Source organism: Saimiri boliviensis, chromosome 11 (genome assembly GCF_048565385.1).
Source record: "Saimiri boliviensis isolate mSaiBol1 chromosome 11, mSaiBol1.pri, whole genome shotgun sequence".
Classification (NCBI taxonomy): Eukaryota; Metazoa; Chordata; class Mammalia; order Primates; family Cebidae; genus Saimiri; species Saimiri boliviensis.
Genome location: NC_133459.1, coordinates 11,045,301 through 11,066,240, shown reverse-complemented (window position 1 = coordinate 11,066,240; position 20,940 = coordinate 11,045,301). Strand labels below are relative to the sequence as shown.

The 20,940-nt window shown below is 50.7% G+C and overlaps 1 protein-coding gene, 1 non-coding gene and 1 pseudogene across 2 annotated transcripts in view; 2 read left to right on the top strand and 1 right to left on the bottom strand.

Annotated features, from left to right (window-relative positions):
• The window catches only part of TNFRSF8 (TNF receptor superfamily member 8), a 79,680-nt gene extending 59,861 nt beyond the window's left edge, over window positions 1–19,819 (bottom strand). The window contains exon 1 of the mRNA XM_003936015.4: window positions 19,741–19,819. Coding sequence (XP_003936064.1) covers window positions 19,741–19,803 — 63 coding nt within the window. The 5' untranslated portion in view covers window positions 19,804–19,819. The remainder of the gene's footprint in view (window positions 1–19,740) is intronic.
• On the top strand, window positions 3,157–3,738 carry LOC104652649 (high mobility group protein B3 pseudogene; annotated as a pseudogene).
• On the top strand, window positions 5,742–5,845 carry LOC120366161 (U6 spliceosomal RNA). Its single transcript, XR_005580909.1, has one exon. It is a non-coding gene; the product is annotated as a U6 spliceosomal RNA (small nuclear RNA).
• Window positions 19,820–20,940: the final 1,121 nt, after the last annotated feature.

The following is a 20,940-nucleotide window of genomic DNA, read 5'->3' as shown; positions in this document are numbered from 1 at the left end:
GAGCCACTGCATTCCAGCCTGGCGACAGAGTGACACTCCATCTTAAAAAAAGAAAAAAGAAGGCCGGGCACGGTGGCTCAAGCCTGTAATCCCAGCACTTTGGGAGGCTGAGGCGGGTGGATCACGAGGTCAAGAGATCGAGACCATCCTGGTCAACATGGTGAAACCCCGTCTCTACTAAAGATACAAAAAAATTAGCTGGACGTGGTGGCGCGTGCCTGTAATTCCAGCTACTCAGGAGGCTGAGGCAGGAGAATTGCCTGAACCCAGGAGGCGGAGGTTGTGGTGAGCCGAGATGGCGCCATTGCACTCCAGCCTGGGTAACAAGAGCGAAACTCCGTCTCAAAAAAAAAAAAAAAAGAAAAAAGAAATATTTGCCCACCCAGTGTCACTTAGATATTCTCCTACATTAACTTCTAAATGAGATTGTTTAATCTTTCATATTCAAGTTTCATTCTTGTGCATAAAGTAGGGGTCGGAGAAACTCACTCTTTTCAGGAAGGTGTGGTTTTTGTTTTATGGGTTTTTTTGGTTGTTGTTTTTTTTTTTTTTTTTTTTTTTTGAGATGGGGTCTCACTCTTGCCCACACTGGAGTGCAATGGTGCAATCATGGCTCACTGCAGCCTCGACCTCCCCAGGTTGAAATAGTCCTCTCTCCTCAGCCTCCCAAGTAGCTGGGGCCACAGGCGTGCAGCCCCACACCTAGTTAATGTTTTATTTTTTGGTAGAGACTGAGTCTTGCTATGTTGCCCAGGTTGGTCTCAAACTCTTGAGTTCAATCAATCCTCCTGCCTCAGCCTCCCACAGTGCTGGGATTACAGGTGTAAGCCACCTCACCCGGCCTCAGGAAGATGTTTTTAACAAGCCCCCTCATGTGTTTCAAGGGTTCTTTGAAAGTGAAGCCCCATTGTAAGAAAGGGTTCAAGAGAGGAAATTCTCTGTTGAGATCCCAGGGAAGGAGTTTTGTCTTTCCACATAGAACGACGGGGAGCACTTTTCTAGCGTGATCCGAGATGTGAAACTTCTAGGGTGGGGGAAGGGGAGAGGAAGGGAGGCAGGAAGTGAGGCAGGAGTCAGGCAGGAAGTGAGGCAGGAGTCAGGCAGGGAGCCTTGTCACATTTCCATGTCTTCAGCATCCAAGATGGTGCCTGGCAGAAAGGATGTGGCCCCTGGTGCAATGTGGGGCTTTCTTGATTTGGGGAAGGGAAGTAGAAGCCACTTGCCCCCAGGAGAGAGGCCTGGCCAGCCTAAGGGACTGCTTGACTCTTGTCTCCACTCAAGGGAACAGTGAAGCCCTGGCATGTTCAGGAAGTAGCAGAGAGCAGCAGCATGGCTGGAAGGTGGATAAATGGGGTGTTTGGTTATATCATTATTATTTTTTTTTTTTTTGCTCATCTGAAACATGTCACCATATTAATTTGAAATAATAAATGAACTTGATATTTGCCCCATAGTCACATGGTGCTTGGATTGTCTCCCTTCTCATTTAATCCAGAGCCCAGGGCCTTGGGCACACCCTCCTCCAGTAGGGAGGAGGGTGTCCTCTCTCAAGTCACCTAGGGGGCTCCTGGGGGCCTCTCCAGATGGCAAGAAACTGCCAGGACCCCTGACGTACTCCTAACCCACAGCATCAGCAGCCTGCGCCTGGGGCTGGCTGGAGGTGTGAGGGCTCACGTGCTAGGCCTGCTGAGTGTGGGGACATTCTGGGTCCTTGTCCTGGGTCTCCTCTCCTGACCTGCCTGCTCATCTCACTGACAGCTACGGAGTCTACAGGGACCATGGCCGCAGGCCCTGCTCACTCTGCTGGGGCACAGTGGGGGACACTCTGGCTTTGTTTCCCTCCTGCCACCACACCTGGCTCATTGGGGGAGGAGGGAGTACAGAGAATGGGGAGCCCAAGGCATTGCACATGACTCCCCCAGGTCTAGCTTTGGGTACCTGCTTTCACACAGCCCCTCCTTTACACACCCCCAGCTCTTTGGGGCCAGATCACTAACCCATGTTACAGATGAGGAAACTGCAGCCTAGAGAGGTGTAGCCACCTGCCCAAGGTCACACAGCAACTAAACGCAGAGAGGAGATTTGAGTTTCATGTCCCCACCTCTCCCCTATCTCTGGGCCACAGGCTACCCATCTTTAAAATAAAAAAAAGTCCAGGGCCAGGCGCGGTGGCTTATGCCTGTAATCCCAGAACTTTGGGAGGCCAAGGCAAGAGGATTACTTGAGCCCAGGAATTCGAGACCAGCCTGGTCAACATGGTGAAACCCTGCCTCTATTAAAAATACAAACAAACAAACAAACATAGCCGGGCGTGGTTGTGGGTGCCTGTAATCCCAGCTACTAGGGAGGCTGAGGCATAAGAATCGCTTGAACCCGGGAGGCAGAGGCTGCAGTGAGCCGAGATCACGCCATTACACTCCAACCTGGGCAACAAGGGCGAAGCTCTGTCTCAAAAAAAATAAATAAATAAAAATAATAAAAATAAATTTTAAATGCCCAAATATCCTCAAAATAGTGCCCCCAGGAGAAACAAGCTTGATCACTCTGCTATCATCAGGTCCCCACTGACCACCGAGTCTGCCACGAAGAAGACAGGAGACAACACACTCGTGTTCGCTGTGGATGTCAAAGCCAACAAGCACCAGATGCAACAGGCGTGAAAAAGCTCTAGGACATGCACATGGCCAAGGCCAGCACCCTGACTTGGCCTGATGGAGAGAAGAAGTCGTGTGTTCCACTGGCTCCTGATTACAATGCTCTGGATGTCGCCAGCAAAACTGGGATCATCTTGGTTGGGCACGGTGGCTCAGACCTATAATCCCAGCACTTTGGGAAGCTGAGGCCGGCGTATCACCTGAGGTCAGGAGTTCGAGACCAGCCTGGCCAACACAGCAAAACCCTATCTCTACTGAAAATACAAAAATTAGCCAGTTGTGATGGTGCATCATGGCTACTGTAATCCCGGCTACTCAGGAGGCTGAGGCAGGAGAATCCCTTGAACCCAGGAGGCAGAGATTGCAGTGAGTCGAGATTGTGCCATTGCACTCCGGCCTAAGCAACAGAGTGAAAACCTCAAAAAAAAATAGAAAATTAAAAAATAAAAAAGTGGTGATAACCAGCCCTGCGCTGCACGGACTAGCGAACAATACAGTCAAGATGGCTAAAGGTGACCCCAAGAAACCAAAGAGCAAGATGTCTGCTTACGCCTTCTTCGTGCAGACGTGCAGAGAAGAACATAAGAAGAAAAACCCAGAGGTCCCTGCCAGTTTTGCAGAATTTTCCAAGAAATGCTCTGAGAGGTGGAAGACAATGTCTGGGAAAGAGAAATCTAAATTTGATGAAATGGCAAAGGCGGATAAAGTGCGCTGTGATCGGGAAATGAAGGATTACGGACCAGCTAAGAGAGGCAAGAAAAAGAAAGATTCTAACGGCCCCAAAAGGCCACCTTCTGGCTTCTTCCTGTTCTGCTCAGAATTCCGCCTCAAGATCAAATCCACAAACGCTGGCATCTCTGTTAGAGACGTGGCAAAAAAGCTGGGTGAGATGTGGAATGGCCTAAGTGACAGCGAAAAGCAGCCTTCCGTCACTAAGGCGGCAAAGCTGAAGGAGAAGTGTGAGGAGGATGTTGCTGACTGTAAGGCGAAAGGAAAGTTTGATGGTGCAAAGGGTCCCGCTAAAGTTGCCCAGAAAAAAGTGGAAGAGGAAGATGAAGAGGAAGAGGAGGAGGAGGAGGAATAAAAAAACTGTTTATCTGTAAAAAAAAAAAAAAAAAAAAAAAAAAAGTGGTGATAATCATATGTGTATACATAAAGAGAGTGAGAATGCAGACATACAAAGCCACCTATGTAAATAGCATCTCAAGGACACCAAAGGCTGGGAGGTGGCAGCTTCTTTTCAACAATAATTCTCTGCAAATCTCTAGCCTACCATGAGAGGGCAGTCTTCTTGCTGTGCGGAGGGGCCACGGGCTCTCAGCTGGGATGCACAACCCGTGCCTCTCAGACCCCCATGAAAAACGGAGGCGCAGAGGACTTGGGACCCCATTTTCCACGTGGGGCCGAGCAAGGTAGGGGCACCCCTTTCCCCTACCCCTTCCCCTCACACAGGCTCTTCACAGTCTCAGCTCCTGGTGGAGAAGGAGGCAGCAGCCCAGGTACCTGCAGCCGCCCAGAGAAGTCTGGCCCTGTGAATTTCCAGGGCTACCCTGCCTGGCTCACCAGCTCCTGCTGCCCTGGGGAAGAGGCAGAGGGAGCTGGGATGTGCTCTGGCCCCTGCCCGGGAAGGAAGGAGAGGTCAGGAAGTAAAGAGTGGGAGGGGGAAGCCCAACAACTGAGGGGGGAGGGGGCTTTTGGGTGGAGTTCCCCGCAGGTTCAAGGCAAAACGAAGTGTCCACAAGGTAATGAGCTGTGCAGCTGGGGGCCCTGGCCCCACCTTAACAGCATCAAGATGAAGAGAGCGCGGCCTAAAACCTTGCCATTTCTAGGCCTGTCTATTTTCAGGTTGGTTTGGTTTTCCCTACAAACCCTGTTAAGTTCACTTTCAAAAAGCCCCACCTGGTCTCGGCCAGACCATACCTGTGGGAGATGAGTCTAGAAGTTGTGGGGGGCTTGGGGCATCTGATCAAATGCAAAATCCCCAAAGGGGCCAGAGCTGGGCAGAGCCAGCGAGGTAAGCACCTCTCCCCTCCCTGTCTCCCGGGGATCTCCACCACTGTGCACCCTGACACTGTGCACCTATTACTCAAGGTGAGGCCCTGGGCTAGCCATATGGGCACCACCTGGGAACTTTCTCAAAATGCAGAACCTGAGACCTCCCTAACTGGAATCTGCATTTTAACAAGAGCCCCAAGGAGTTTGAGATGCACTGGCCTAACAGAAGCTGAGCAGAAAAAAGTGCAAATGCTAGAACGGCTTTCCATAGCAAAAGTAATTCTGATAGCCAACAACTGCCAACCCATTTTACAGATAGGGAGACTGAAACACAAGGACATTGGGAAATCTGCCCGAAGTCACACAGCTGGGCAGTGTTAGAGCGAGGATTTGGCACATGCTCTGATCTGCCAGCTTCTGCTGCCTGGGGTGGGGGGCGCTGCAGTCCACGGCTCTGAGATCCCTGCTCCCACTCTCCTTGAGACTGACTGCTTTTTTTTTTTTTAAGACAGAATACTCACTCTGTCACCCAGGCTGGAGTGCAGTGGGGCGATCTCGGCTCACTGCAACCTCCACCTCCCAGGTTCAAGCAATTCTTCTGCCTCAGCCTCCCAAGTAGCTGAGATTACAGGCGCCTGCCACCACATCTGGCTATTTTTTGTATTTTTAGCAGAGGCAGGGTTTCACCATGTTGGCCAGGCTGGTCTCGAACTCCTGACCTCAAATGAGCCACCCACCTCAGCCTCCCAAAGTGCTGGGATGACAGTTGTCAGCCACCGTGCCTGGCCGAGACTGACTGCTTTTTGAAATGCTTGCTTCTCCCTTGGCCCCCAACCTCCCCAACCTATCACTAGTTCTGTCTATGTAACCTGCAGTTTTACCCCCAAATCTACCATCTCTTCCTCACCTTCCCACCATCTGGACTTGACAGTAGCCACCTGAGGGTCTCCTCGCATCCACCCCATCCCCCCACCAGCTCACAGTGCAGACACCAGACCTATCTTTTTAAAACACCATTGGCTGTCTTCCCCTCCATCCTGTTGAAGACTCTCAGGTGGCTTCCAACCCAGCTGTGAATAAAGCCCAAGTCTTGTGTTTGCTTCAATAGCACATGTACTAAAATTGGAATAATACAGAAATTAGCATGGCCCCTACATAAGGATGATATGAAAATTCGTGAAATGGTCCATATTTAAAAAAAAAAAAAAAAAAAAAAAAAAGTCTTAACAGGACCCAAGAGGCCCTGCCCTCCTCGCCTGCCTGTGAAGCCCAGGGTGCTCTCTCCCACCAGCCTCTTTTTGCCACTGTCACCCCACAGGCACCCCACTCCCTGCGGCAGCCTGTGAGTGCTGTTCCCCTGCCCGCCTCAGTCCCTGATTCCAGTGCACCCCCGTTCATCCTCAGGACCTCACTCGTGAGTGATGCTTCCTCTGGGGAGCCCCCTCTGATCACCCCCATCCAGGTCACAAGCTGTGTCCCTACTGGAAGCTCTAGGGGACTCGGTTTCCTCGCTCACTAAGGTTGTTGGCAGAATTCAGTTCCTTGCGGTTTTAGGACTGAGGCCCTGTTTCTTTGCCGACAGCCAATTAAGGGTTGTTCCCTGCTTCGAGGGACTGTGACGTCCTTTGGCTCATGACCCCTTACTCCACCTGCAAAGCCAGCAATGGCGGGCTGAGTCCTTCTCGAATCACATCTCTCTCTTCACCTCTAACATCTCTCTCTAACGCAGCCAGGAAGGGTTCTTTGCCTTTTTTTTTTTTTTTTTTTTTTTGTGTGTGTGTGACACAGTTTTACTCTTGCTGCCCAGGCTGGAGTTCAATGGTGCAATCTCAGCCCACTACAACCTCCACCTCCTGCGTTCAAGGGATTCTCCTGCCTCAGCCTCCCGAGTTGCTGGGATTTCAGGCATGTGCCTGGGTTATTTTCTATTTTCAGTAGAGATGGGGTTTCTCCGTGTTGGTCAGGCTGGTCTTGAACTCCTAACCTCAGGTGATTCACCCACTCAGCCTCCCAAAGTGCTGGGATTACAGGTGTGAGCCACCGTGTCCGGCCGGGTTCTCTGCTTTTAAGGTCTCATGTGATTAGATTGGGCCTGTCCTAATAATTCCAGGATAATCTCCCTGTCTCAAGATCCATAGTCACAGGTTCCAAGGATTAGAATGTGTGGACATTTGGCTGTGCACAGTGGTCCGTGCTTATAATCCCAGCTCTTTGGGAGGCGGAGGCAGGAGGATTACTTAATCTCAGGAATGTGAGACCAGCCTGGGCAACATGGCGAAGGAGAAAACCCGTCTCTACAAAAGATACAAAAACTAGCCAGGCATGGTGGAATGCATCTGTAGTCCCAGCGACTCGGGAGGCTGAGATGGGAGAATCGCTTGAGCCGTGGTTGGGCCACGGCAATCCAGCCTGGGTGACAGAGTGAGACCCCGTCACAAATTAACAAAATAGAATGTATGGACAGTTTAGAGGACTGTGCTTCTGCTGCTACAGTTCCACTCCTAAGCAGCCGCTAGACTACTCCCCAACACGCCGGACTCGGTCACCTCCTAATTCTGTGGGACTCTGAACTCCTCTCTCCACACTGAGTGCTCACTCGACCTCCAGACCAAGAGACTACCTGAAACTAAAGTCATCCTCTTTAAACACACCCACTGGTACACACAGTCCCTCCCTGGCCACAGCCAGCACCTCTTGTGGTTGTCCCACCTGCAAGCAGGTGCCGAGCTGAGCTTCTCCCAGTTCCTGCACAGCTGAGGAAGAGCGTGCAGGGATCCAGGCTGCCTGGCCCGAGGGTTGGAGATAAAACCCAAAGACAGCGGACACAGAAACAGCCACAGAGGATGGAGCCAGGAGTCCCTGGCTGGAAGGAACCTCAGGGACAGGCAAGCACCTGGAGAAGCTGTTTGTGTTAAGAGTTGAAGAAAAAAGAAGAAAACATGAAAAGTGGCTTAACAGTCAAAGGTAGGTTTATTCTGGGGAATAAAGCTGAGAGGGGCTTCGGGCTGATTTCGGTCAGCAGCATTTTCTCTTACAGACCAAGGTATTTAAAGGTTCTGGGAGGGGGAGCTTATCGAAGGCTAGGAACGTTTCTGTGTGGAGCAGAGTTTTACTGTGGGGTTGGAATGTCTCTGGTCAGATGGGGGTGTTTATCTTAGGGTTGGAATATTTCTGGTTGGAAATGTCATTGTGGTTTATGGTCATGCTGATATTAGCCATTAGGCTGATATTTTGGGGCTGGATTAGGTGGTTTCTAATCAAGGAGAACTTAATTAACATGGCGATGCTTGTCCAAGATGGTGACACTCCTGCTCTGCCAGTTAGCAAGAATCATATCACTCTCACTAGGTGCCTACCGTCCTGTGGGATGGAAGGAGAACGTGAGAAGGCATCTGTGGTCAGCAGAATAGCACCCACTAAAGATGACCACTTCCTAATCCCCAGGAGCTAGGGTGACATATTGTGGGAAGTAGAAAAATTTTTTTTTAAGTTTCCTTTCTTGTTAGAGAATAAGTGTGCTAATAACTTTGTTGAGCCCTATTCTATGTAGCTGTTAGACATGCCATGCTTACAGGCACATAGTACATTCCATGTCCTTGTACTTTAATCAAGGTATCTGTGCTGGATGTGCTCGCAGGCATGTCCCAGCTCGCCAATGCCTTTACTTGTTTTAAAAAGTGTTAAGTTGTCAGCCAATCGCGTTTTAGTTTAGATTATGAGGTCTGTCTCCAGCCAACGAAGATCAGATACAGCAGTAAGGACGACCCCAAATGCGTAAGGAATAAATTTGTCTGTTTTCCTTTGTTCATTGTGCTCTTGTGGCACGATGGCTAGCAAGGGTACCCTTCCTGCAGTCCAAGAGTAAAAACTGCATTGCTGAAAGATCCTTTGTCCCAGTACTAATTTTTCTTTATGACTTCTATCCTCTATTTCCAACATATATTCATATATGTGCTCATATACGTCACCTTACATAGCAAAGGGGAATCAGGGCGGTAGATGGCATTGAGGTTGTGAACCCACGGATTTTGAGATTCTTCTGGATTATCCAGCTGGGCCCAATGCAGTTTAAGGGAATTTACAAATGCAAGAGGGAAGCAGAAGAGAGAGTCAGAAAAAGAGAAGAGATGAGCCCAGAAGCGCTTCACTGTCATTTCCCAGACAGCATTTTATCAAATGCTGGAGCTACAGGAAGGTAATAGATGACAGGCAAAAAAAAAAAAAAAAAAAAAACAAGTCCAGGCATGGTGCTTCATATCTGTAATCCCAGCACTTTGGGAGGCCAAGGCAAGAGGATTGTTTAAGCCCAGGAGTTCGAGACCAGCCTGGGCAACATAGCAAGATCCTGTCTCTATAAAAAAAAATTTTTTTTGACCGAGTCTCACTCTGTTGCCCAGGCTGGAGTGTAGTGGTGCAGTATCAGCTCACTGTAATCTCTGCTTCCCGGGGTTCGAGGAATTCTCCTGCCTCAGCCTCTCAAGTCTCTGGGATTACAGGCATGCGCCACCACACCTGGGTAGTAGAGATGGGGTTTCACCACATCTCAACCTCAGCCTCCCAAAGTGCTGCCATTACAGGTGTGAGCCACTGCGCCCAGCCTAAAAAAAAAATTTTTTTTTAATTAGCTGGGTGTGGTGGCATGTGCATGTAATCCCAGCTACTTAGAAACTAAGGTGGGAAGATTGTCTGAGCCTAAGAATTGGAGGTTACAGTTACAGTGAGCTCTGATTGCAACACTGCACTCCAGCCTGGGCAACAGAATGAGACAGTCTCATAAATAGATAAATAAACAAAAATCATTACTGGAGTCCATTTGAGAGGTTTCCATTTTAGATCACTGGGCCCCTCAGAGCCTTTGATGTGCTTACTTACTCTCTGATTCTCCAAAGAAGTGTTTGGGGGCTGGTCAGAAAAATGTGCCATGTTTTTCAAACTTCCTTGGCCATAGAACGGTTATTTCTCAGAACTGCCATTGCCAGACAGTGACTTTGGGAAATGTTGCCTTTGGCACCAGGGAACCTTTAAAGGGTTTCAGGACCATTCACGTGGGGGAGGTGAACAGGATGGAGAAGAGTGAGTCCATTTTATCAAGGTCACATCTTGAGTCCGAATTCAGCAACTGCTCAATCTTCACTTCCCATCGAGAAATCCCTACTGCCCCACAGAAATCCCGATCCAGCTCCATGAGCCGATTGCTCAGACTGCAGGGACCCTAACGGTTCCAGCGCTGAAGGTCGTGTTACAGCTGCATTCCTAGCTACAGCTGAGATGGGGTAGAAACCACAAAGCCCCGAAGTACATTCCCGGGCAGCAACAGCCGCCACAGGACCGTGGCAGCCGCAAAGGAAAATGTAATGGGCTGGGCATGGAGGCTCCCGCCTGAGGTCCCGGTACTTTGGGAGGCCGAGGCAGGCAGATTATTTAAGGTCAGGAGTTTGAGACCAGTTTAACCAACATGGTGAAACCCTACCTCTACTAAAAATACAAAAAAATTAGCTGGACATGGTGGCGGCCACCTGTAATCCCAGCTACTTGGGAGGCTGAGGCAGGAGAATTGCTTGAACCTGGGAGGCAAAGGTTGCAGCGAGGCAAGATCTCATCACTGCACTCCAGTCTGGAGAGAGACTGTCCTAAAGGAAAGAAAAGGGGAGGGGAAGGGAGGATGGAGAAACCCTGTCTCTCCTAAAAATACTTTAAAAATTAGCCGGGCGTGGTGGCAGGCGCCTGTAATCCCAGCTACTGGGGAGGCTGAGGCAGAAGAATCTCTTGAACCTGGGAGGCGGATGTTGCAGTGAGCCGAGATTGTGCCATTGCACTCCAGCCTGGGCAACAAGAGCAAAACTCCATCTCAAAAAAAAGGAAAAACAAAAAACAAGAAAGTTGATTGCTGAGATGAAGCTGTGGGTGATACTTCCAGGAGTTCTCAGCCCTCTGGAGGACCCAAAAGAAACCTGCTGGGTGGGGCTTCCAAAGCAGGCCTCAGGCTCGCCCCAACACCAGCGCTGATGTGCTATTTGACCTCTGACCCCTTCTGCTGCCTCAGAGCCCTGGGCAAAGCTGGCTAGGGCAATGGCACCATCTGTGGCTCAGAGCCTCATCTCTGCAAACTCCGGAGCCTCCCCCAAAAGCCTTCCCCCCGACTGACCCAGGTGGAAGTGAAGATGAGTTCCTCTGGACTCCCGCAGGCCCCAGACAGTCCCCCACACAGTCCTGGCCACTCTCTCCTCTGTCTTCCCCTTCCCACACTGTCGCCCATTGAGGGCAAGGACTGGAACTGGTTCATCTCCATAGCTGCATCCACCGTGCCTAGCACACAACAGGCACCTAATAATGGCTCGCCTTTACGTATTTACACAGTATTCACTGTGTCCAGGAGCCGCTCTCAGCACTCGACACATACTAACTCATGTCATCCTTACACCAGCCTGACAATACAAGGTAGCTACTGTTATTAGCCCATTTTATAGATGGGGAAACCAAGGCACACAGAGGTAACTGAACTTGCTCAAGGTCACCATCTGCTGTCAGAAGCAAAGGATAACCTTGACAGGCTGACAAAAAAGTTCATACCTTTAACCAAATGCTCTACTGTCTCTCAGAAGTGGCTTACGCCTATAATCCCATCACTTTGGGAGGCCGAGGCAGGCAGATTACAGTCAAGAGATCAAGACAATCCTGGCCAACATGGTGAAACCCCGTCCCTACTAAAAACACAAAAATTAGTCAGGTGTGGTGGACACACCTGTGGTCCCAGCTACTCAGGAGGCTAGGCGGAAGAATCACTTGAACCCAGGAGGCGGAGGTTGCAGTGAGCCGAGATTGCGCCACTGCACTCCAGCCTGGTGACAAAGCAAGACTCCATCTCAAAAAGAAAAGAAAAGGCGGCCGGGCGCAGCGGCTCAGCCTGTAATCCCAGCACTTTGGGAGGCCGAGGCGGGTGGATCACGAGGTCGAGAGATCGAGACCATCCTGGTCAACATAGTGAAACCCCGTCTCTACTAAAAATACAAAAAACTAGCTGGGCGTGGTAGCGCGTGCCTGTAATCCCACCTACTCAGGAGGCTGAGGCAGGAGAATTGCCTGAGCCCAGGAGGCGGAGGTTGCGGTGAGCCGAGATCGCGCCATTGCACTCCAGCCTGGGTAACGAGAGCGAAACTCCGTCTCAAAAAAAAAAAAAAAAAAGAAAAGAAAAGGCAAGGAAACATTTTGCCACAGCATATTCAGAAGGAAAACATACCTCCACTGCCTTATCATATACTTTTTTTCTTTTTTTGAGACAGTCTTGCTCTGTCGCCCAGGCTGGAGTACAGTGGCATAATCTCGGCTCACTGCAACCTCTGCCTCCCAGGTTTGAGCAATTCTTGTGCCTCAACCTCCCGAGTAACTGGGATCACAGGCACGAACCACCACACCAGCTAATTTTTATATTTTCAGCAGAGATGGGGTTTTGCCATGTTGGCCAGGCTGGTCTCAAACTTGTGGCCCCAAGGAATCTGCCCACCTCAACCTCCCAAAGTGCTGGGATTACAGACTTGTCATAGACTTTTGACCACCAGGGCTATAAGACAATACCTTCATGCTGTTCTAAGCCACCAAATGTGCACTAATTCGTTAAAGCAGCGAAAGAAAACTAGCACACACTATAACCAGGTTGAATAAAAAAGCCTATGCTTCCGGTGGAAAGAATCAACAGGATAATGTAGGGGGCAAAAAAAAAAAGGCGGGGTCTTGGGCTAGATTAATAGAAGTAAGGTGAGTCTACTAGGGAGTGGTCTCTGGCCCAGGTGGCACCAGAAATTCTGCAGTCGACTCTGGTACCCAGAGATCCATATTAGGGTCTCGAACACTGTAGAGGGCTCCAGACTTCAACACCCAACCCCCAACTGCACTTGAACATGGGCAAAATAGAACTTTTCTCCAAAACACCTGCGTCCCAAAATGACACCTCCATGCAGCCAGATGCTGAGCTCCCAAATATGGACAGGATCCCTGATTTCCCTCCTGCCCTCTGCACTCCCACCTGACCCACCCACAGGTCCTGGTGATTCTATCTTGAAAGCACCTTCCAGCTGGGCACGGTGGCTCACACCTGTAATCCCAGCGCATAGGTGGCTGAGGCAGGAGGATCACCTGAGCCTTGAAAGTTTGAGACCAACCTGAGCAACATAGCGAGACCCTGTCTCTAGGTAAAGATACAAGAAGAAGGAGGAGGAGGACGGGGTGAAGGAGGAGGAGGAGGAGAAGAAGAAAGAAGAAAAGCAGCACATTCCCATCTCTGCTCGCCCCTCCCCTGGATCACTGCAACGACCTGGCTTCCTGCTCCTGTCCTGCCTGCTTCCCCCACCCCCCACCCTCCACAGCAGACAGAGGGAACTTTAAACACATGATGCAGGATCGCTCCCCTGCCAAAAACCTCACCACAGTCCATAAAGGTCTGCACGATCTACCCACTTTCCTGACACCTTCTCCTAACACCCTTCTTGACACACGTCACTCCAGCCGCACTGGATTCCTTCCCACCCCTCCCCCTCCGCCCAAACATTGCTTCTTGGGGCTTGTGTCCCCCAAGCCCAGATGCTCATCTGCTAATCTCTCGCTGGCTGTCTCCGTCTTTTCATTCCGCGTGTACGTCACCGTCTGCAAGAGGATTTCCTGTCTTCCCCTTCTAAGGCAGCCGCCCATCTCTCTCACACTACAGGAGTCTAATCCTCTCATTGCAACTAGCAGCAGTCTGTTTACTGTCACCCCTGCCAAATGTCAGTTCCATGGGGCAGAGACCTGGCTATACAGTGCATGGATGCAGTACCCAGAGTGCTCCCTGGTAGACAGAAGGTGCTCAATAAATGTGTGTGGAATGAATGAAGGAAACAGTCAGATGAGGAGCCTTGAGCTCATGCTACAGGAAGAATAAATGTTGGAGGACAGGTGTGTGACTGACAGAGACTCTGGGGACCCAAGGTCACGGTCTTCACATCGTCAGAGACACTTCAGAGGAACAGAAAGGTGACTCATTTTCAAAATTAGATTTCAGGCTGGGTGTGGTGGCTCACCCCTGTAATCCCAGCACTTTGGGAGGCTGAGGCAGGCAGATCACCTGAGGCCAGGAGTTCGAGGCCAGCCTGGTGAAACCTGTCTCTACTAAAAATACAAAAATTAGCCCGGCGTGGTGGCACACCTGTAATCCCAGCTACTTAGGAACCTGAGGCAGGAGAATAACTTAAACCTGGGAGTCAGAGGTTGCAGTGAGCCGAGATCACACCACTGCCCTCCAGCCTGGGCAGCAAGAGCAAAACTCTATCTCAAAAAAAAAAAAAAAAAAGGCTGGGCACAGTGGCTTATATCTGTAATCTCAGTACTTTGGGAGGCTGAGGCAGGTAGATCATGAGGTCAGGAGTTTGAGACCAGCCTGGCTAGCATGGTGAAACCCCGTCTCTACTAAAAATACAAAAATTAGCCGACTGTGGTGGCACGCACCTGTAATTCCAGCTACTCAGGAGGCTGAGGCAGGAGAATTACTTGAACCTGGGAGGCGGAGGTTGTGGTGAGCCGAGACGGCGCCGTTGCACTCCAGCCTGGACAAGAGCAAAACTCCATCTCAAAAAAAAACAAAACTGGGCATGGTATAATCCTGGCACTTTGGGAGGCTAAGGTGGGCAGATTACAAAGTCAGGAGTTCAAGACAAGCCTGGCCAGCATGGTGAACCTGTCTCTACTAAAAATACAAAAAATTACCCAGGCATGGTGGTATGTGCCTGTTAGTCCTAGCTATTCAGGAGGCTGAGGCAGGAGAACTGCTTGAACCTGGCAGGCAGAGGTTGCAGTGAGCTGAGATCACGCCACTGCCCTCCAGCCTGGACAGCAAAGCAAGACTCTGTCTCAAAAAAAAACAAAAAAAAACAAAAAAAAACAAAAAAAAAACCCCTAGATTTCAGCATATCATGAAGATCGTCTAAATGCCAGAGCTAACCCAGGATGGCATGAGCTTCCTCAGGAAGGAGTGAGCATCCTGTCATTGGGAGCATAGGAGCAGAGACTAAATCAAAGTCCCTGGAGCCATGCCTGACTCGGAACAGCTGCTTATTTCAGATCTGCAGAATGCATGTGTGTGTGAATATTTGCATCAGTGTTATCAAAGGACTTACGCACGCAAGGAGTAACTAGACGAAGCCATGTATAAAAAGTCCCTCCCCACCAGAGAGGCCACAAGAATGCCCAGTGGTTTTAACTATAGATACCGGAAGGAGGTCCCCCTCCCACCCCCACCCCAGTATCCCCTGAGTGGACCTGGGAGGGAAGAGAGAGACGAGAAGTGGCGTGGCCCAGAGCTGCCTTTTTTGACATTCTGCATGTCTAGTCTGTGGCTCAGGCAGGCACAACCCCAACCAGTCCTGGAACTGTGGGCAAGACCCTCCCCCACCTCTGAGCCTCCGCACTGAATTTTTGCTGGGAAGTGAGACCTGCCATCCCAGATGGCCCACCCGCAAAGTCAGTGCACCGGCTGGACAAGCTGGCCCAGGCTGGGCTGAACCAGATGTCTTCGCCAAGGACCCTCGAGCCTCCCAGGCTCCCCCAACCCAGACACAGACATCCTTCAGCCCCATTTTCCTTCTGATGATTGTCCTGATGTGAAGAAGGGTGATGAGGGAGTATGCAAACCTTAGAATGAATCACAATTTACTCAAGAAACGAATCTAAGTCAGATATGAGTGGGAGCAGAAGCAGAAACTTACAGTAAATGCCCCTCCTTCCGGCACTCACTGCTCTCAAGCTGAGTAACGCGGCTCCCTGACCCCAGAGTGCTGGTGCCGCCCCAGGAAGGGATGGCCTGGATTAAGACAAGCCAGCCCCTCCTTCCACTCCTTCAGAGTCCCCTCCTCTCCAGGTCCCCTCGTCCTGCCACCCTGCAGGATTTGAGCAGCCCTAGAAATATCCTCTCTGCAAAACAAAACCAGAAAGTCTCTCTCGCCTTTTGCCACTCCCTGAAATTCCACCATTAGCATTCCACTCTATAGGGTAACTAGCTAAGCTTTTAAAGTTAAAATGCCAGGCGGAGGAGTGACACATAGAGCTTTTCTATCACCCCAGCTAAAATTCTTTGAGACACAGTCTCACTTTGTCACCCAGATGGGAGTGCAGTGTCTCAATCTTGGTTCACTGCAACCTCTGCCTTCTGGGTTCAAGCGATTCTCCTACCTTAGCCTCCCAAGTAGCTGGGATTATAGGCACCTACCTGATTTTTGTACTTTTAGTAGAGACGGGGACGGGGTAGGGGGATCTCACCATGTTGGCCAAACTGGTCTCAAACTCCTGGCCTCAAGTGATCTGCTCACCTTGGCCTCCCAAAGTGCTGGGATTACATGCATGAGCCACCGCATCCAGCCCCAGCAAAGATTCATTTATGAGAACCTTCTGGGTCCCAGCCTGCAGACTAACCCAGAGCAAACCTGCTTACATCTGGTTGGAACTCGGGGTGCGTGGATGTAGGAGGAAGGCTTGTTTGACCTTAGTACCGACTGGCAAGGAACATGATGTTGGGGGAATTCTAAGTCTACAGAGTTCACAGGAAGGCTTGGGCTTCCCCCGCCCCCAACCCCACCCCGTGGTGCCTGGATGAAAAGGACGTGGAGCCAGAGGGGAATAAATTTTTCTCTGCAGATATGCACCAGTTAATCCTGGGTCAGATTACAAAAACACAGTCGGGCAAGACAGTGATATGAATCGTCAGAGGCTCTTTCTCAGATGGTGACAGCCAGCAAGAAAGCATCCCCGCCTCAGAGTACCAGGCGAAAAATGATGGAGTCTTGGGAAAAATCAAATAAAGACAAAAAAATAATTTCAGGATGGACACAGTGGCTCATACCTGTAATCCCAGCACTTTGGGAGGCCCAGGCGTGTGGAGCACTTGAGGCCAGGAGTTCAAGATTAGCCTGGCCAACGTGACGAAACCCCATCTCTACCAAAATTATAAAAATTAGCTAGGCATGGTGGTGGACGCCAGTAATCCCAGCTACTCAGGAGGCTGAGGCAGAATACCTAGAACCTACCTGGGAGGCAGAGGTTACAGTGAGCTGAGATTGTGTCACTGAACTCCAGCCTGGGAGACAAAGTAAAACTGTCTCAAAAAAAAAAAAAAAAAAAAATGTGGGTTTTAGGCCAATGTGTAATCCTAGCACTTTGGGTCGCCGAGGCGGGTGGATCACCTGAGGTCAGGAGTTCGAGACCAGTCTGGCCAACATGATGAAAACCCTCTACAAAAATACAAAACTTAGCCAGGCCTGATGATGGGTGCCTGTAGTCCCAGCTACTTGGGAGGCTGGGACAGTAGAGTCTCTTGAACCCAGAAGAGAATGGTTGCAGTGCCGCTTCACTCCAGCCTGGGCAGCTGAGTGAGACTCTATCTCAAAAAAAGAATTTTAAACTCAAGGAAATTCAAGCCCTAATTTGGGATTTTTTTATTTTTAATAATGAGCTTCCTAAACCTTTACTGGGAAAAACAGAAGTGGAAGAAGGCTTGAGAGGCCAAAGGGAGTACTGTGTTGAGCAGGCAGCCCCTTCCCCAAGGACATGCTGACTCGTGCCAAGAAATGGCCTATTGCCAGAGCCCAGAGAGACGCTCAGCTTCCCCAGCAGGTGAGAAAAGCAAATTAAGGCAACAAGGATAAAACCCTTTTCACTAATCACATTGAGAAAAATTAAAATGCTGATAAGATCAAATGTCGGTTAGGATGTGGGAAAGTTACTACTCTCTTGCACTGCTGGTGGGAGGGTAAATTGTCCAGCCACCCTGGAAAGCAGCTCAGTGGTGTCTTTCAAATTCAATGCACTTTCACCCTGCAACCTCAGTATTCTCTTCCCAGCCTCTTGTCTAGGAAAGAATCACACACATCCATTTCCAAAAGCACCCATATAGGGCTGTGCATTGTAATAGCACACCAACAAATAAAGAATAATGGCGAAACCTTTTCACCCAACCATCCAGGACATAAATAAACTATGAAACATCCCACTTGGTAAAAGACCACGTGGCATTTTAAAACTTTGGCAGATAATCTGTAAGTTTCAGCATGGAAAGCTCACCAAGATGTCTCACAGACATCATAAAGCCAAATGAAGAGCCATATATACCATAAGGTACAGTATATGAAAAACTCTATATATTTCTATAAAAACAATATAAATATGGACATTCGTTTACAAAGGTCTGCAAAGGAAACGTGCCAAATCAATTATGGTGGTGACATCTTTGAAGGGATCAGGACAAGGAGGTGTCAAGAGACTTGGCTTTATCTGTAGTGTTTATAGTTTTGCTTTGAGGATATATTTACATATTCCTTGTGCAATTAAATATATAGTATTTTTATTTAAAAAGGGGTATGGGAGGCTGGGTGCAGTGACTCACACTTGTAATCCCAGCACTTTGGGGGGCTGAGACCAGAGGATCACTTGAGGTTGGGAGTTCGAGACCAGCCTGACTAACATGGTGAAACTTCGTCTCTACTAAATATACAAAAATTAGCCAGGTGTTGTGGTACACACCTGTAATCCCAGCTACTTGGGAGGCTGAGGCAGGAGAATCACTTGAATCCAGGAGGCAGAAGTTGCAGTGAGCCAAGATCCTGACACTGCACTTCAGCCTGGGCAACAAGAGCGAGACTCCATGTCAAAAAAAAATAATAATAAATAAAAGGTAGTGGGGTATAGGAGTTTAGGCTGCAGTGAGTTATGATCGCACTCCAGCCTGGACAACAGAGTGAGACCCTGTCTCTAAAAAAAAGTGGAGGGGGCTTCACTCTACAGAACGGAAGCACATGAGCTTCGGCCCCCAAACCAGCAAAGCCCCCGGCAAGCTCGTCTCACATCTCTTCCTTCCCTTTATCTCCCCAAGACCTTGGCACTCCAAACTCTTACCTTCCCCCAGATGAGGGCTTGCAGAGCTGGGACAGGATGTCTCTAGCCAGGGCTTTGCCCCTCTGCCCTCTGGGGAGGAAGTGGGGACCACCTCACATTGCCCATTGGAGGTGGAAGGGGCATCTGGCTGTCCCCTTTGCTGTGTAGATCCTCCCTCCTGCCTAAAGCCCACTCCACCACTCTCCTCCCACTGCCTAAGGTCGATGACTAGAATTGAACTCCATAGCCTGGATTCCTCTCTTCCTGTAGGATTGAAGGTGAACTGGGTCCGCCCTCTCCCCCATTGCAACCAACCACTGGACCAACAGCCTGCTCCTGCCTTTCCCGCTGTATCATTCAGCAGGCATCCACCCACAGCTGCTATGGTTCTACGCAGGGGTCCACCAGGGTCCTGGGTCAGCTGAGGCCCCCTCTCTCTCCAGCAGCCCCTGGGCTCAATGAAACACACCTGGTTAATTTGAGTTCTCCCCGCAGTGATTAATTTGGCGCTGGCCGCTGGTTAAGTCCTGAGTTTTCCTAAAGCAGTCCCCAAACTCAATTCTGAGGTAACCCAACATAGACTTCAGCCCACCACTGACCTTTTTCCAGGGGCAAATGCCCACCACGTGCTCCAGCGAATTCAATCCACGGTGTTGATTTGCCGGATGCGGGTTGGGGAAGCTAATCTGGGTGGTCCCGCACCCTCACCCCACTCACCCACAGCCAGCTCTCCCTCCCTCCCTCCCTCGACTCTCCAGTCAGTGGCCGGCTTAAGGAGGGGACATAAAGGGGACCTCGCACACAGTGGGGACGACCAACATTCCCGGGCCAAGGGAGATCCCATCTGGCCAGCCGGCCCACCATCCCCAAGGCCTCACCTGATCCGCCCAGGACCCCGACAGGCCCGCAAGTAGGTGGACAAAGAGCGCCTCATGCCTATGGCACCTACTGAATGAATGAATCAGTCCCAGTCATGGCGGAATGGGGGGGTGGGGGGTGGAGGAGACGCCCCCCACTAGCCCTTGGGCCAGCCTCCCACCTGTGGGTGCTTGCGTATTCCGGTGTCCCTGCTTGTCACCCTCGCCCCCTCACCTCAGCTAGGCAGGGAACTGGGCGAGGAGTGTCCTTCCTTGAGTCCCACGCACCCCACACTGTCCGGGCTCTGGACCGCTGGCGCTTCCCCAGGCGCCGGTCACCCGCTTACCTGTGGGAAAGCTTGGAGCGCCCCCAGGAGCAGCAGTCCCAGCGCGGCGCGGAGGGCGCACATCCCCGGGGCCGGGCAGGGGCTGGGCTGGCGGCCCGCGCCCACCTGGAAAGCGTGGGAAGCGCGCGGCGCCCACGTGCGGTCCTGGCTGCTCCCAGCTGAGCGCGTGGACCTCAGGCGCCCGCACACCTCCGCAGCTGCCACCTAGTCCGCACCCAACCGCGCACCGTGAAGTCACTTCAAAAGTGGCCGCTCCTTCTCCGAGGGTACAGCCTTAATTCTCCCCTATCAATTGGTTCCAGGAACACAGCTACTGAGCAGCAGCGGAGGAAAAAAGGGTGAAACTGAGATGACTCAGGAAAAGTCACGCCTCTTGTTATTTGAATGGCCCGCCCCGATTTGACGGAACGAGTGGTCCTGACTCTAGGGAATGTGCTGCCCACCGCACCTGGGCTGGGGGGGCGGAGGCAGGCAGCTTCTGGCCCTGGAGGTGGGAACTCACAGGGCATTAAGAGGCCCCAAGGGGCTCCCAATGCCTCCACCCCGACTCCCGCCCCAATAAACGGTGAAATGTAAGCAGTTTCCTGTCCCTGACACAGTTAGCCAGGACCTTCTCCTATGCCCTTGAGATTCTTTGGAAGGGACAACTAGCCTAGGGAGACTGCAGAAAAAGCAGCTATCACCCACCCATCCCCATTCATAAGCATTTGCTGTAAAATGAATCAGTGGGTGGATGATAAATTGGTGGGTGGATGATAAGTTGGTGGGTGGATGGATGGATGGACAGGTGAATGAGCAGGTGGGTGGGTGGGTAGGTGGGTGGGTGGATGGATGGATGGATGGATGGATGGATGGATGGATGGATAGGTGAATCAGCAGATGTATAAATGGGTAGATGAATAGGTAGATGGATGGGTGGATGGATGGGTGGATGGAATAAGTGGACGGGTAGATGGATGGATGAATGGGTGTATGGGTGGATGGATGGGTGAGTAGGTAGTTGGGTGGATGGGTACATGGGTAGATGGATGGATGCATGGGTGCATGGATGAGCAGCAAGTGAGTGGGTAAATGGGTGGGTGGATGGGTAGATGGATGAATGCACAGATGGATGGATAGATAGGTGGATGAGCAGGTGCGTAAATGGGTAGGTGAATATGTGGATGGGTGGATGCATGGATGGACGGATAAGTGGATGAG